The sequence below is a fragment of the Columba livia genome, chromosome 20 (genome assembly GCF_036013475.1).
Source record: "Columba livia isolate bColLiv1 breed racing homer chromosome 20, bColLiv1.pat.W.v2, whole genome shotgun sequence".
Lineage (NCBI taxonomy): Eukaryota > Metazoa > Chordata > Aves > Columbiformes > Columbidae > Columba > Columba livia.
Genome location: NC_088621.1, coordinates 2,319,135 through 2,333,028, shown reverse-complemented (window position 1 = coordinate 2,333,028; position 13,894 = coordinate 2,319,135). Strand labels below are relative to the sequence as shown.

Here is a 13,894-nt window from a genome sequence, read left to right as displayed (position 1 = left end):
ACCTACCGGGGGCTGCCCGGGCTGTGCGCAGCCGGGATAAATGATACAATGACAGCAGCCTGATGTGTCAGGGCAGCGGGGAAGCGGCAGCAACTCTGAATACAAGAATTATTCTTCATCATCTCAAACTGTCACAACACATTACCCTCAAAGCCGCAGCTCGCTGAAGGAGTGACCCTGGACTGAATGGGAGAGTGCTTGGGGAAAGAACTAATTGTAGCCTCTTTTCACACGTCAGTCACTTTTCACAGCACCAAGCCTTTCAAGCTCAACTAATGTCAAGTTCCCTTTTCCTTTTGCTGGGCTGAGTATTTCTGATTTTTAAGGATGGCATTTTTAAAGGAACAAGGTCCCTGGTGAGGGATGAGGCCGGGGAGGGGAGGAACCGTCGGAGTGAGCACACATCAGAAAGTCCATCAGACGCCTGAGGACTCGTTAGGAATTAGACAATTAACAAGTAGGAATGCAGGAAGTGGGGTAATGGCCAGCAGGGCTCGAATCTCCTCGATTTCACTTCTGTCATTCACAGCGATTGTTTTGGGGAGCCTTCCCGGGGGCTGCGAGCGCGGGAACCTACTCGGCCCCCTCCCCAAAATTCAGATGCAAGACAGGCATTTCCCAGCAGTGGGACCAGAAACAAGGTGCTGCTTCCTAAACCCACCTCTCCCCAGCCTCGAGCTACGAGGCCCAAATTAGAGCTTCACTTTAAAACCAAAGAGAATTCCCTTGGTTTGGGGGAGAAGCGAGAAGAGTCCCCGCGGACAGAGCTCTCAGAACGGCGGGCAAATGAAAGGCCCTTCATACCTTCTTGTCTTTAACCAAAATCCTAAAATATTCTGCGGCAAGGACTATTTTTTTACCCTTACATTCGCATGATGCCTATCACGGGGGACTCACAGAGCTGACTGGGGCTTCTGAGTGTTACTTATTAACTGTAATGAATAATAATTATGTAGCTTCTGCCATCTGGATTCTCATTCAAAAGGATCCTATATAAAGCGAACACTAAAAGGCAATTTGTATTAACACAAAAGAAGTCTCGAGGATCTCTTAAACTGTTTGTAATTTACACACCGCTCCCCAGTGAATGGGTTAGTTAAACATTTGTATTCTCCTGATTGCTGCCGAAGGGAGCGGGACGTGAGAAGCTCGCACCGGCCCCCGCCGCGCGGCTTCCGCTCCCCGGTACGCCGACACGCACTTTTACACGTCAGCTCTCCGTCTTGCAGTGTTTAGACAACATCCCAAACTCAGCTGGATGCTTCTGGCTCTATTTCTGCATGAACATTTACTAAGAACATCATAACCGGTCCCCACGGGAGCCGGTGCTGCTGCCCGGGCAGCGCGGGGCACAACCCGAGGCTCAAAACCCGATGTGTGTTGTAAAATGAACAAATACCACCCCAAACACAAGGCCTTGAAAATGGCATTACTGCTATGGCACTTGTAGGTGTTTCTTGGGTATCCCCCTTTTTTTAATGAAATGTAATTATGCTAACGAGGGAGCTCTAATTAGAATCCATCCCAGTCACATGTGGTTGCTCCGAGGCGAGGACCCGCAGAGCTGGCTCCAGCCCCGCACAGGGACACCGCGCCCCGGGGAACCTGTGCTTTTGGGCATTTGGATAAGCAAAAATCACTAATATTACATCATTATCAATCAGAAGTGCCAAATACTCATTAAAGTTCTTAATTTTCCGAGATCCTTTTGATTTGAGGTGGTTGAGATGTAGTTTTACGTTGCTCCTTTCCAAAGGGAGCACAGACAGAAAGTTCGTTCCCAGCTTTATATATTCCTACGACGTTTATAAGTTGGTATGATTATGATCATGTTTAAAAGTCAATTAGAACTTGTGCCCTGCTCCGGCAGAAGCCACTAACCCCTGTGGGTTCTCCCTGTGCCCGGGTAAGCAGCACAGGGACCGATTCCCTGCCATGTTTTGGGTGGCTGTGACAGACCCCAAGACACGTTCCTTTTTCCTTTTTTTAAACAAAAGAAGTGATTTTAAACTCCATTCAACAGAGAACATGTAACACCTATGGCATCTGAACACTGAAAATCAATCCCTGTATTAAAACGGGTTCATCCTGCTGCGACCTGAAAGATGTTGAGGCACCGCAGAAGCACCTCCATTAAATTTGCAAAGTAAAAAAAGACCGGCAAACGCTGCCTGAACAACTTCTCTGAAATCAGAACTCAGTGGCCTATGTAAAATATTAGTTACTGTCAAAGTGTCTTACGGTAACTCTAAGGCTGAATCCACATAGAGTTGGTTAATGCCGTGCACTCAGAGATGGAACCTGGCACGTCGGAAAAAAGGCGGCAGGTTCTAGCAAGGGGATGAGGAGGTACAGGAGGCAGGAGATAACCAGGGGAGCGGAGACTGAGCCTTCTGAACATCAGAGCCCTCCCGAGGCCCCAAGTTTCATTTCTAGTGCCTTATTTCAATGTGAAGATGCCAAACAACTAACCCTTACGAAATGGGGGGGACGTCTGCGTTTACTTCAGGCACTAAGAGGTTGTTGAGATACGAATAAGACACTTTCATGCATGAATTACTAGAGAATTTTGTCTACCAAAAAAAAAGCTGGAAGCTTGTTTTTACCTTTAAAAAGAGAATCCAAAAGGCTCCATACGACTTGAGCCCACGGAACAGGAGACCCAGGACTTTGGCATCTTGCCCGACTTGACTCTGAGCGTTTTATGGAAGGTTAAAAGTGCACCAGATAAAGCACCAGCATTTAGAGGGAGAATATTCTTCATGATAGGCACTTTCACAATTACTGCAGTGCTTTTAAAAAATAATCTCAAGTTTCCTAGAGCTGTATATTTTTGCAAAAAGGTTTAGGATGTTTTCCGACATAAATGGCACTTCAAAAGGATGAGTTACTGATTTTAGTCAGCATGTGACATTTCAAAAGCTACAACAGTCAAACGCTTATAGAAAACAATTTCTGTAAACCACTGACATTATGGAAGCCCATGACTCCCTGTGCAAGGTCTCTTGAAGAGTTTTTTAAATGAATATGCAGATATGGTTGGCTTTAAAGGCATTTCCACCTACCCCATCTTCTAAGTTTCAATATGTTGCTACCATAAATCCTATCATGTACCTTATACATAATACACACTTCCCTGTGCAAGCCAGTCTGTATACAAGTTTTTTAACGTATTTGCACAGAATTATCTTGTATCTTCAGTTACGCAAGCAGCACATCTGTGTATATCAGACCAAAAGCATTTGCAGAGAAAACACTGTATTAAAATTCCTGGGTTTGGTCTCTCATTCCCAGGGTTATGGGAGTGCCACGGATTGCTCAACAGTGACCCCTCCGTCAGCCGCCGACTCCTCAAAGGAAAATACAAACTAAATATAATCTGCATGTTCACGACAGCTACCAGCTCTGTGTCCTACACCCTCTGCACGTTCGGATCTTGCTCAGAAGTTTCGGAGGTGATACCACGCTTCTATCCAGAGCAGGTCTGGGCCCAAGCTCTGGATCTAAGTGTCCTCCCTAAGTGATGAGCCGGAGTGCTTGGGGAGTGCTGGGGTCCCTCCTCCTGCCCCGGCTCAGCCAAATGGCCCCAGCAAAAAAAATGGGTAAGAAAAAGTTGCCTGAAGGTCAAAAATACAAATGCAGCAATTATTTCAGGGTCTGGGCAGCCGATAGGCTGAACGGGGGATTTCAGCCATGCTTGACCTTCTAAATCTCAGCAGTTTCTTTCATGTCTGGTGACGCTACCTCAGTTATTTGGCTTCAATAACCCTCAGGGAGGAAGACGAGGCAGCCCTGGAGTAGGACAACTGCGCTCGGAGGGTGCATCTTGCACATGTGCACTATGTGTTTCTGACACAAATGTATTGCCGAGTTCATTTTGAAAGTATAATATTACAAAGCAAAGTAATTCTGGCACAACTTCTAGTACTTCTGAGACAAAGTGGCCTTTTGGGCCGGTAAGGAAAGCTACCGAGAGGCTCTGGGCTGTCTCCCCACTGCAGATTGATGCTGAGGAGGATGCGAGACCGGACTGGAATTTGGGTTCGATTCAAAGGAAAAGTTAAAAGTTTGGGGGGGAGCAGATCCTCAGCTGGTCCAAATCAGAGGAGTTTGGTTGAAGCTCATGAAATGATGTCACCACAGACTCAGCCTCGTCTGCTCATCTGAACAGTTCAAGGCTCCCAGAGCTGAAAGGTTCAGGTGGGAATCCAAGGAGCAGAAGCCTCCTCTTTTCGTTTCCCCAGTGCTGGTTTTAGCGTCGCTGAGAAACTCCAAACCCATCCAAATAATCCTAGTTCCAAATGCAACTTATTTGGCCTATTTAGTCAGCTATTTTACAGATTATGTTGACATTGCTGCTGCAAGCAGACCAATTTTCTAAACACAGACCTAATTTTATGAAGCACTCAAAGCTCGCAGTAATACTCTTAAAATCATGTCCCTACCTAGACTGAGTATTAACCGAGCCTGGAAAAACAACAGGCCAACCTTGTGGGCTCGCTCTCTTGCAGGATTGCTTGAGGCTCTTAATACACTCTGTCTTATTTATATAGCTCCAAATTCTGATGTGAGACATAAATACGAAAGAGCCTCGATAAAAATGACATCGGAGGCTTAATTCGGCCCGTCGCTAATGGAGAGGTTCGGCACAGCAGTTCGCATGCGTTCTCATGAAACCAGAAAGCAGCTGAAAAAAAGTCAGCTGGACATTTTCACTTGTTAAAAGGCATATTTTAAAAACTATTCCAAGTATTGATTCCAATGTGCTTTGCCTCTTTAGTTCCAGTCTTACAAGCACTGTCAGACGTGTGAATGAGGGTGGATGGGTGCGTGGCGGAGGATAACTCTGGTGTGAAACCTAAAAGACTTGCTGGCACACCAAGGCATTCCTCTGGCCACATCCCATACAAAAGGCCATTTAAATCATCTCATGCTGTGCTGATTCTGCCTTGTGCTTGGGCATCTGGTGGCGTAGTTATATAACTACCTGCTCTTCATGTTGGGTTCCTTTCCCTCACATTTTGATGGGTGACCAGGCGCATTTCCAAAAGATAAACCAAAGAGACAACACAATACCAGCACGATATAATAGCAGAGTACAGGGGCTCCTGACCCTGCCGGCACCTTCCTAACTGTGGCCTTCCCAGAAAAACATCTTTGGGAAGGGTTGGAGAAGCGATGCTGACCCTTTGTCTTTCACAACAGCACCAGCTTTTGATGTAAACACAGGGTTCACGAGTTGGGCAGATACTGAGACAGTCACTGACCACGGAAATAACAAATAAATACAAAAAATAAATAAAAAAAGACGGCATTTTAGCTGTGGGGGTCCTCTTGGAAAACAGGATAAAATGCCTCTCATAGGAAAAGGCAGTAAACAGTTTATGTCCTAACAGCCATTTGACAGGGTGGGTGGCTTCCCGGCGTGTCAGAAGGTGACACGCCAGCCACCAGCACCAGGCCCTCCCAAAATCTGGATCTTTCCACAGCAGCAAATGGCTCCTTAAAAACCTCACCCCCTTACCACCTATTCTGTCTGCACGGAAAGGTAATTCCTTTCTCCCGGGGTGCGGGACGGGACATGCCCTGGAGACACCGTGGAGAGTCCCAACCATGTCTGAGGAACACGGAGCGAGGACGAAAAGCCAGATACTGCAACGAAAGCACCGTGGTCTTGTCTGAAGCGACAGGAATGAAACACAGAATGTACACAACAGAAGTGAGGAAAAAGCTATTTACATTTTTCAGAAGTTTTGTTCCTTTTCTAAACTAGCTCCCGCATCACAAGCATGTAACTGGTGATGCCATCTAAGAGGGCACGAGCAGAAACACAGGAAAAAGCAGCCTGCCTGTTATCTTTTTGTCTTTATGTTTTGCCTCAACATCTTTTTAATTCATTGTGAATACACGGCACTATTTTGACAGAAAGAATATGCCCTTAGCGGCTTCAAGCACTTGGTGAACCTCTGCAGGGGCTCTGAACACCCTCCCCTTCTGCTGGGGCAGCGGCATAGATGGTTTCTCCATTTGCAAAGTGCTGCCAACAGACTGGCCATTTTTCTTAGTTTTCTTCTTTTTTGTCAGCCGATGGTGCACATTGAACAACAATAACAGAGGAGGATGAAAACTGCTGCAGCTTGAGAAGTAAGCTCAGGATATGATTCCTCCTCACCGGATGCCTGGAAGATGTCACTGAAATTCTCTCTCCCTTAGTGCAACCCGCGTGGAGCCAATATGAACTCCCAGCAAAGTGCTTAAAAACCCATTATTTATAATAACTGTTAAATGATGAGACATTGTTTACCCAGATCGCAAGATAAATTCTCACTTACAGAATGCTTGCCTGACCGTTCTGAACGTCATCTGGTTTTTATTTAAATGCAAAATGTAATTAGGCTCCCAATAACACAGCAGAAGAATTCAATAAGATAGGGCTTTTCACTTACAGTTTAATATTAACATTTTCCCATAAATGTTAATGAATAAAAGTCTACTGTTTTATGTATTATCCATGGTGGGGAGACAGCAGGCTAGGAATGGAAGAAAAGCTGATCTTTTCATACCACAAATTACAATATATACCTCAAGGAGAACGAACCGTTCCCGGCATTGCTGGGGACCTGGGGAATCCAGGGATTCTCCCTCCCATCCATCAGGAAGATCCTTCCCCAGCCCAAATTCCCTGTGTACTGTTTGGTTTTGTTTTCTCCCCTTGCCCCCTCTCCCCGACCATCTCCACCAGACACACTACGAGCACCAGCTAGTGAACCACAGCACCGTTCAGCGAGGATATGGCCCCAAGCCCTGATACTCGTAGACTCCACCGTGGATAGCAAGGCTAGATTATCAGAAAAATCAGGTTACTATTTGTCTGATATTCTCTTAGAGAAACACACAGGGGTGATGAGAGATGATAGCAGGGCTGCAAACTGCAGTACCATGATGGGAAATGATACGGCACCCAAACGGGTGGGAGAAGACCCTTGGAGCTGGCGGAGGAGGCGCTTTGGGGGCCCATCCAAGGTTCCTGATGCCGAAGCACGAGGAGCAGATCCCGCGGTGGACGAGCTGAGAGCACCGGGAGCTGCATGGCCAGAGGGTTGGCTCACACTGGAACGTTTTCATTGTTTTAGCTTTTGACCTTCCACTTCTTGCTGGCGGTTTTGCTGTGTAAATGCCTATTTTGCTGTTTGGTGGCTCATACCTCGTCGCACCTCTCTAATAAGAAGGGTCCATTTAACAGTTTGATTGCTTAACAAGTTATTGCATAAATGAGTTTCCATTCTACAGCCTCTTCTCCCCTGGTGAGAGCAATGCGTAGTTTATAAGAGCTTTGCAATGACTTGGGCCATCACCCTTTCACAACCCAGGGAGCGGTAAACACCCTCGCCATCAGCGCGATGTTATTGCTCTGCATGGGCAGGAATGGGAGCTGGCAAATTGGCCGCACGTCATTATAAGATAATGAAAGGCTCAAACTTCCAAAGAGTCGATGCAAGATGCGCAGGAGACCTGCACTAGAGGGCAAGCAGAGACGGGAGCAGCATGTCAGCCGAATGAACCCCAACAGCAGGACCCAGGCTGGCAGCATGTGGTGCCCTGTGCTGCCATTTGTCCTTAACCTGTGGGTCCCAGGAGTCCCATAAGGCTGTCCGGGCATTTCAGGGTGCTCTGGCCTCCCCAGTGCTCGGACGGCAAAGCTGGAGCTGAGACTGAGCAGCACAAAGGCAGCGGTAAAGCTGAGCGGGGACTCGCGCCTTCCCCCAGCCAAGCCAGGCTTTAGGAGCGAGCGCCAGCCAAAGCTGCACACATCTAAAATCACTCCCGTAAAACACCGAAAGGCTCTCTGGGGCTGCCGGGCTGGGGAGGAGGGAGAGGAACTGTCTTGTCTTTATTCTGCCACCACCTCAGCAGCTGCAACAAGTTTTGGCTCACAAAACAGCTGTAAAAATACCAGTCCTGGTTCAAATGCTGGGAGGCGAGGGCTCTTATACTTACTAAGAGAGATATGCTTGCCTTAAGTCATATCCTACATAAAAATACCACGCAAAGGCTCCTAAAAGGAATAACAAGGTAATTATAGAAAACTAGGGATGGAAAAATCCTGTAGTCTCCAAGTCTCCTGCGCCCTGGTCAGTGTGGGACCGCTCGGTGTGGGGCAGGCTTCAGAACTCAGCCTTTTAAATGGAAGATTTAATAAACACCGAGAAACATTTCTAAATATTTAGAAAACCCAAAATAACAGATTTCAAGCCAAGCTGCACAAACAGAAAATGAATTTAGAAAACTGCTAAAAATCAACAGCTTTTGCATGCACCAAAATACATTTCTTTGAGTAGCAAGCATCACCTTGTGGGCATGATGCTGCAAGCGGAGCTGTAAGGATGCTCAGCCCTTTGCAGAATCAGGCCTGAACGAATACCTGCTGTGGCTTTCCGCTTGTTCCCCTTGAAATCAATAGCAGAAGCCTCAGCGATGCAAAAAGTTTAACGCTTTAGGAGGTAATCAGCAAAACAGCCGAATGTGAGCAAAGCCAAGCTAGACAGAGGGCAGCTTTACACTCTGCTGTGAAATACTGGAGCATTGCACTAGGAAAATTAATTTGCTTAATCATTAGGAAGAAAACCCACAAAGCAAAGCAAAGCAAAGCAAAACAACCCCCAACTCAACAACAAATCTCTAAGGAGAAAGGGAATTGTTTCTCTGTTAACTACTTTGAGACAAAGCACTGGAAGAAAAACGTCCAGTTCCAATAATGTCATAACCTGATTACAGCCTGCACAAAAGAGCTCAAACACTTGCAGAACAATGAGTAAGAAATTAAGTTTTAAATTGAGTGCTGGCCTTATCTTGTGTCACTTCTTTATATTCTAGTGGAAAGGACACCGCTGAGCTCATTTCATACCCAGCAGCGCGAGATGCCTGGATGCAGACATCATTTAGTCATCTCCTATATGTTTCTCCCCATCTCTTTCTCCAGGAGGAATGACAAATCTAGAAATGTGACTGCACTTTGTTTTATTATGATATTGATTTTCCTGCAAAGGGAAAGTGCATTTATCCCCCAGGTCTGTCTGCTGGCAAGAAAGGGTTAACAAAATGTTTATCACAAAGCTGGCTTCAGAGTTGAAAGTAATGTGATCAGTAATGAATTTTGTGTTACATTAGGTTGTATAAATGGACAGACAAGCGCAGACAACAAGTGGCCAGGAGTCGGGGCTAATCTAATGATGTAAAAATAGAGACAGCACCAATTATACTTGGGGCCAGCTCAGAGCTCCTGCAGGGACTGCAAATGAATAGGTACAAATCAAATTACTGACTAATAGACGCACTACAAGAGAGGGCAGTCAATGCTAAATACATTAGGGCCTTGTGACCTCTCTGCTCTGAACAGCAGAATCCTAAATTTGACTTAAAAAAAAAATCAAAGAAACTCTTGTTCGTTTAAGGAGAGAAATAGAACAATGTCATTTGTGAAATGATTTGAGACACTGAGCTATTTTTCGTTTTGCTCCCCTACAACCACGTTATGTAGGTAAGTAAACCTTTGCGAGCTGACAGAGGGTTTGCTTGTACAACAAGGAGAAATATTCTTTGCGCAAAAGTTAAGACCTGATAACAATACAGTTGTGTTACATACCAAAACATTTCAAAGCCATGTGCCTCTTTGTGGTGATGTTTTTTACTGCTACTTCACCGGCTGTGTCTGTATCAAAAATAAAATATTTCTTAAAAAATTGATTTAAGAATAAGAGAAAGAAAAGGAATCTCCCCACACCACAATTGATAATAAGAAAATGCAGTTGATCAACTTGTTATCAAATGGCAGAAAATCAGCGTTGTCTTATAGTATCAGTGCTCCCTTTAGACACATCAGCAGGTTTGTTTTCTACAAACAGCAATAAACCTGAACTCACACCAGAACCATTTGTGGTGTCAGCATTCATCCCCCCAACCCTTACCCCTTAAATAATGGACAACCTGGAAGAAATTCCACTAAACCCCCCTGGGGCTGGTGGTGAGGGGGATCTGGAGACTGGGCAATGGTTGGGAGGGGACAACGGCCTTGGTGGCAGTGCCGGGGCTGCGGGATGGGGCTGCTCCGGCAGGACAAGCCCACGCTGAAGCCCCTGATGTCCCGCACGGGGCAGCTGCACCGTTGTTGCATGTTGTACTTGAGAAATAACTCATAAAACCACGTTAAAATGTGTGCAATGCAAATGCTGCTCGTCTTCTCCAGCGCTTTCAAAACTGAGCCCTGAATTTTCGTTCCTTTTAAAAGAGTCTCATCCAAATAAAGCTTTTGTAGGAAGAACTGCACTGAGCTCTTAGACTTATTTGAGGGGGGTAATTTAATCTCTGACCCTGGGATGAATATTCTGAATGTTTAAAGGCTGCTTTTAGCATCAATGTTATTTGATAGGCCCGTGAGTTTGCTGCCCAAGCTGATTTTGCATTGAACCTATGCAGAAATCTCTTTGCCGAAACACTCAGCAGGGGGAAAATCGATTGCTGTGTGTTCCTGGGTTCCTATATCCCACGTCCAAGTTAGGATTAAGAGCAACTGAGGACAAGGAGAGGAAAAGTTGTCTTGGAAAAACTGAAAGGAAGAGAAAGGAAAGAAGTAAGGAAGGGATGGAGAGGTACTGATCTAAGCTCTGACTATGCAGGGCTAATCCTATTCCTGAAACTAAGCGTACAGGTACATCTGTGTGCAGGTGGCTGCTCCTCTGTGCACACAGGCATCTTCTCTTTTGGAAGAACCCCAGGACTGATGCTACTCACATGGGGCAGGGGGCAGCAGCTCGCTCTCCTCCCTCCGGCACACCGGGAAACCAGTGACTTCCCTTCTCCAGACCACAAATCTCACATCAAGATTTCAAAAACATCTCTCTGCAAAGCTCAAGGGTGTCAAGACCCGAGTTAGGCTCAGGCTGGTGCAACCAGGCTTCAGCTGGGGACCAAGTTCCCGAGTTAGGCTCAGGCTGGTGCAACCAGGCTTCAGCTGGGGACCAAGATCCCGAGTTAGGCTCAGGCTGGTGCAACCAGGCTTCAGCTGGGGACCAAGATCCAGAGTTAGGCTCAGGCTGGTGCAACCAGGCTTCAGCTGGGGACCAAGATCCCGAGTTAGGCTCAGGCTGGTGCAACCAGGCTTCAGCTGGGGACCAGGATCCCAATGGCATCGCGGGATTCGTACGGGCTATTCCCTAACAGCACATCTAATTAGCTCCACTTACTTACATCCCATTAATCAGGTTAAAGAGTTTGCTTCAACATAGGAGCTTCCTTCATCGCATTATGAGTTTGTTCATGAAATTTGGAAGGAATCCAGACGGTTTCTTCCGCAGGCCCGGCGCAGGGCGCTCTGCGGCATTTGCGCCTCCCCGCTGTGCTACCGGCTTTCTGCGGGTGTAGCTCACAGACCAGGAGTTTTGGAGGAAAATTAGCCATAAACTGTTTTGTTTTGTTTTTAAACTGGAATTTTATAATGGGCTTTAAACACCTTGCTTTAAATTCTTCAAACCTTGTGGGTTGTATTGATCGTGGTAGTGCCACACTTGCATCCTTCCCTGTCCAGACCTATAGCACTAGTTCTAAGATGCTAAATTTGGAGGGTGCTCTTCAGTTTTTAACATGGGCTCTCACTGCGAGTTCACATGTGTTCCTGAGGCAGGACAGGTAGAGAAAAAAGCTACTTTGCTCCATAAACTGCAGTGTAAACTGAGCCATCATAGGGTACTGGATTTCATGCTGAATTTATTAAAAAACACAGGCTAAATGCCCACAAAAAGCAATTCTACTCTTGTATGCCCACAGAACAGTTCTGCCACCTGTAAAATGTTGCAGCAACGTGGATTTGGGTATGCTTGGTCAAAATATATTAGATACAAATATAAGTTCAACATTGAGGCAGCCAAAACAGGTTGTAAGAGAGAAGACGCAGCAAACGGGCACGGACGGGAACCGCACACGGCAAACACAGCAAGCGCCGTCCCGCATCTCCAGAGCTGCCCGGCAGAACACCCAGCGGCAGCAGCGCCTCTGTCACTAAGGAAAGTGACAAAATGACCTGAGTAGTGACGAACATTTAGCTATTTTATACACGGACAACTGTCTCTTGGAAGCCTGTTGTGTTAGTCTCCTGAAGAAGAGCTCTACCCTTCTGTCCTTGTGCTATGTGCTTTAGATGAATAAACTCAAGAAGATGTAGAGAATGGGTTTTGATTTGGTAAATCATGTGCAAGTTGAGCCTGAAGCTGTGCTGAGATTTACCACCCAGGCAAAGCTTTGACCCAGGTCAAGGGAGGGAGGAGAAGCTGGGATGAACCCAGCGCTGGGAAGATCTTTCCTGGTGCTGCAGATGTGGAGCTGCATCATTCCAGAAAACATGCTGTCGCTCAGACTGGCGAAGGCTTGGTCCCCTATTATAAACTAATTTCCAATATTATGCCTAGAGACGGCCAAACCACATTTGAAAGCTTACGAAATGTACTTGTCAAGGGAACGCATCCATCAGAGGATTTACTGATTACAGTATTTTTGGAGGGAAGGATTTCTAGCCTGGTCTGGCAATTTCTGCATGTCCAGTTTGAGTGGAATATGGTCAGAGAGATCTGTCTCCTGGAAGCAGTTTCATAAATCACAATATTAGCTGCTTCTTTTATTTTTAATGGTTTGAGAACGCAATGTGAAGCTCCAGCACATACTCAGAAACTATACTGCAAATGTAAATATTGTAGCTGCTTGAAAACAAAGCTTTACAAGCAAAAGAGGTCACTGACCACTAATATTTTGTGAGTAGAACTTATTTTTGACAGAAACTGAAACAGCAAAAATATCTTTTTGCATCTTTGCCAATTTACGCCTTCTTTGGAATTAAATGTGTATCTAGGCTGACAGCTTATGTACAGCAGACTCCACTTAAGACAGACATGGGTCGTCTGGATAATTGGATAACAAGGAGAAAAGCTGGTTTCCCAATCAAGTCAACTAGCTGGATGACTGGAGTTATCATTTAGGTCACAAGGAAAGTAGATTTTTTGGGGGGTCATTTTCCAGATCTGGTTCTTCTCCCATCCACTGTCCAACAGCCCTTGGCAACCAGTCAGAGATGGAAAAGACCTGTCAGACCATCTAACTCCCCTTCCTTAGGAATGCTGGATTATTCCTCATATTTTTAGCATCCTCCAGTTTGATGTTTCCTGTATAACCAACCTTTGGGTCATTTCTGCCTCTGCCGTGACCACTGAACCTGTGAGGTGTTGCTGACCCTAATTTGCAACGCAATGGGGTGGGTAAGAAACAAAGACACTGGGAATATCTCCTCCCCAAAGTGGTCTGTGTGCCGTGAGCACGTGTTCCCCCACTACCGCACCATATCAGCCCTGATTACTAAATAAATCTACGTGTCAGCTATGTCCTAACAGTTAGGGCATTAAAAGAATCTATTTATCTCTTGCCATTAAGTGCATGTCAGGACCAGTTGAGCACTTGATAAAGTCTCACTGTCCACCCCATTGCCCATTTTGTCTCGTCCACGCAGCGGACCCAAGCATCGCGCATGCACGTATCGTCACATTCAGAGTTAGAAATGTTCATTAATTTGTGTTTCAATTCAAACAAGACTTTGCAAGTTTCATTAAATCCCTGTAAAATGTATTCAAGGACTGAAGAGAATCCGAGGAGCGCAAGCAGCAGCTCAAGGCACACGTAACATAAAGGCATGCATAAACTAAAATAAGTCATTTTAGGATTATTAGAAGGAGGTTTATAACTTCCAAAATTTTGAGTCTACTGCAGAAACATAAGCCCCATCTTTGGAACCAGTACCAATACATAAATCAACTCACAACAGGCAAATTTATGGTATCCTTTGCTGAACTCTTTGCTA

The 13,894-nt window shown here is 45.7% G+C and overlaps 1 protein-coding gene across 13 annotated transcripts in view; it reads right to left on the bottom strand.

Annotated features, from left to right (window-relative positions):
• The window catches only part of BCAS3 (BCAS3 microtubule associated cell migration factor), a 284,160-nt gene that overhangs the window by 5,435 nt on the left and 264,831 nt on the right, over positions 1–13,894 (bottom strand). For 7 of the 13 annotated variants that reach the window (XR_010467329.1, XR_010467330.1, XM_065036752.1 and 4 more), the window contains one exon: positions 9,644–9,709. The exons of the other annotated variants lie outside the window; for them this stretch is intronic. Coding sequence is in view for 5 of the 7 variants with exons in the window: in XM_065036752.1 (XP_064892824.1) it covers positions 9,644–9,709 (66 nt within the window). In the remaining 2 variants the exon portion in view is untranslated. The remainder of the gene's footprint in view (positions 1–9,643; positions 9,710–13,894) is intronic. 13 annotated transcript variants of the gene reach the window in all.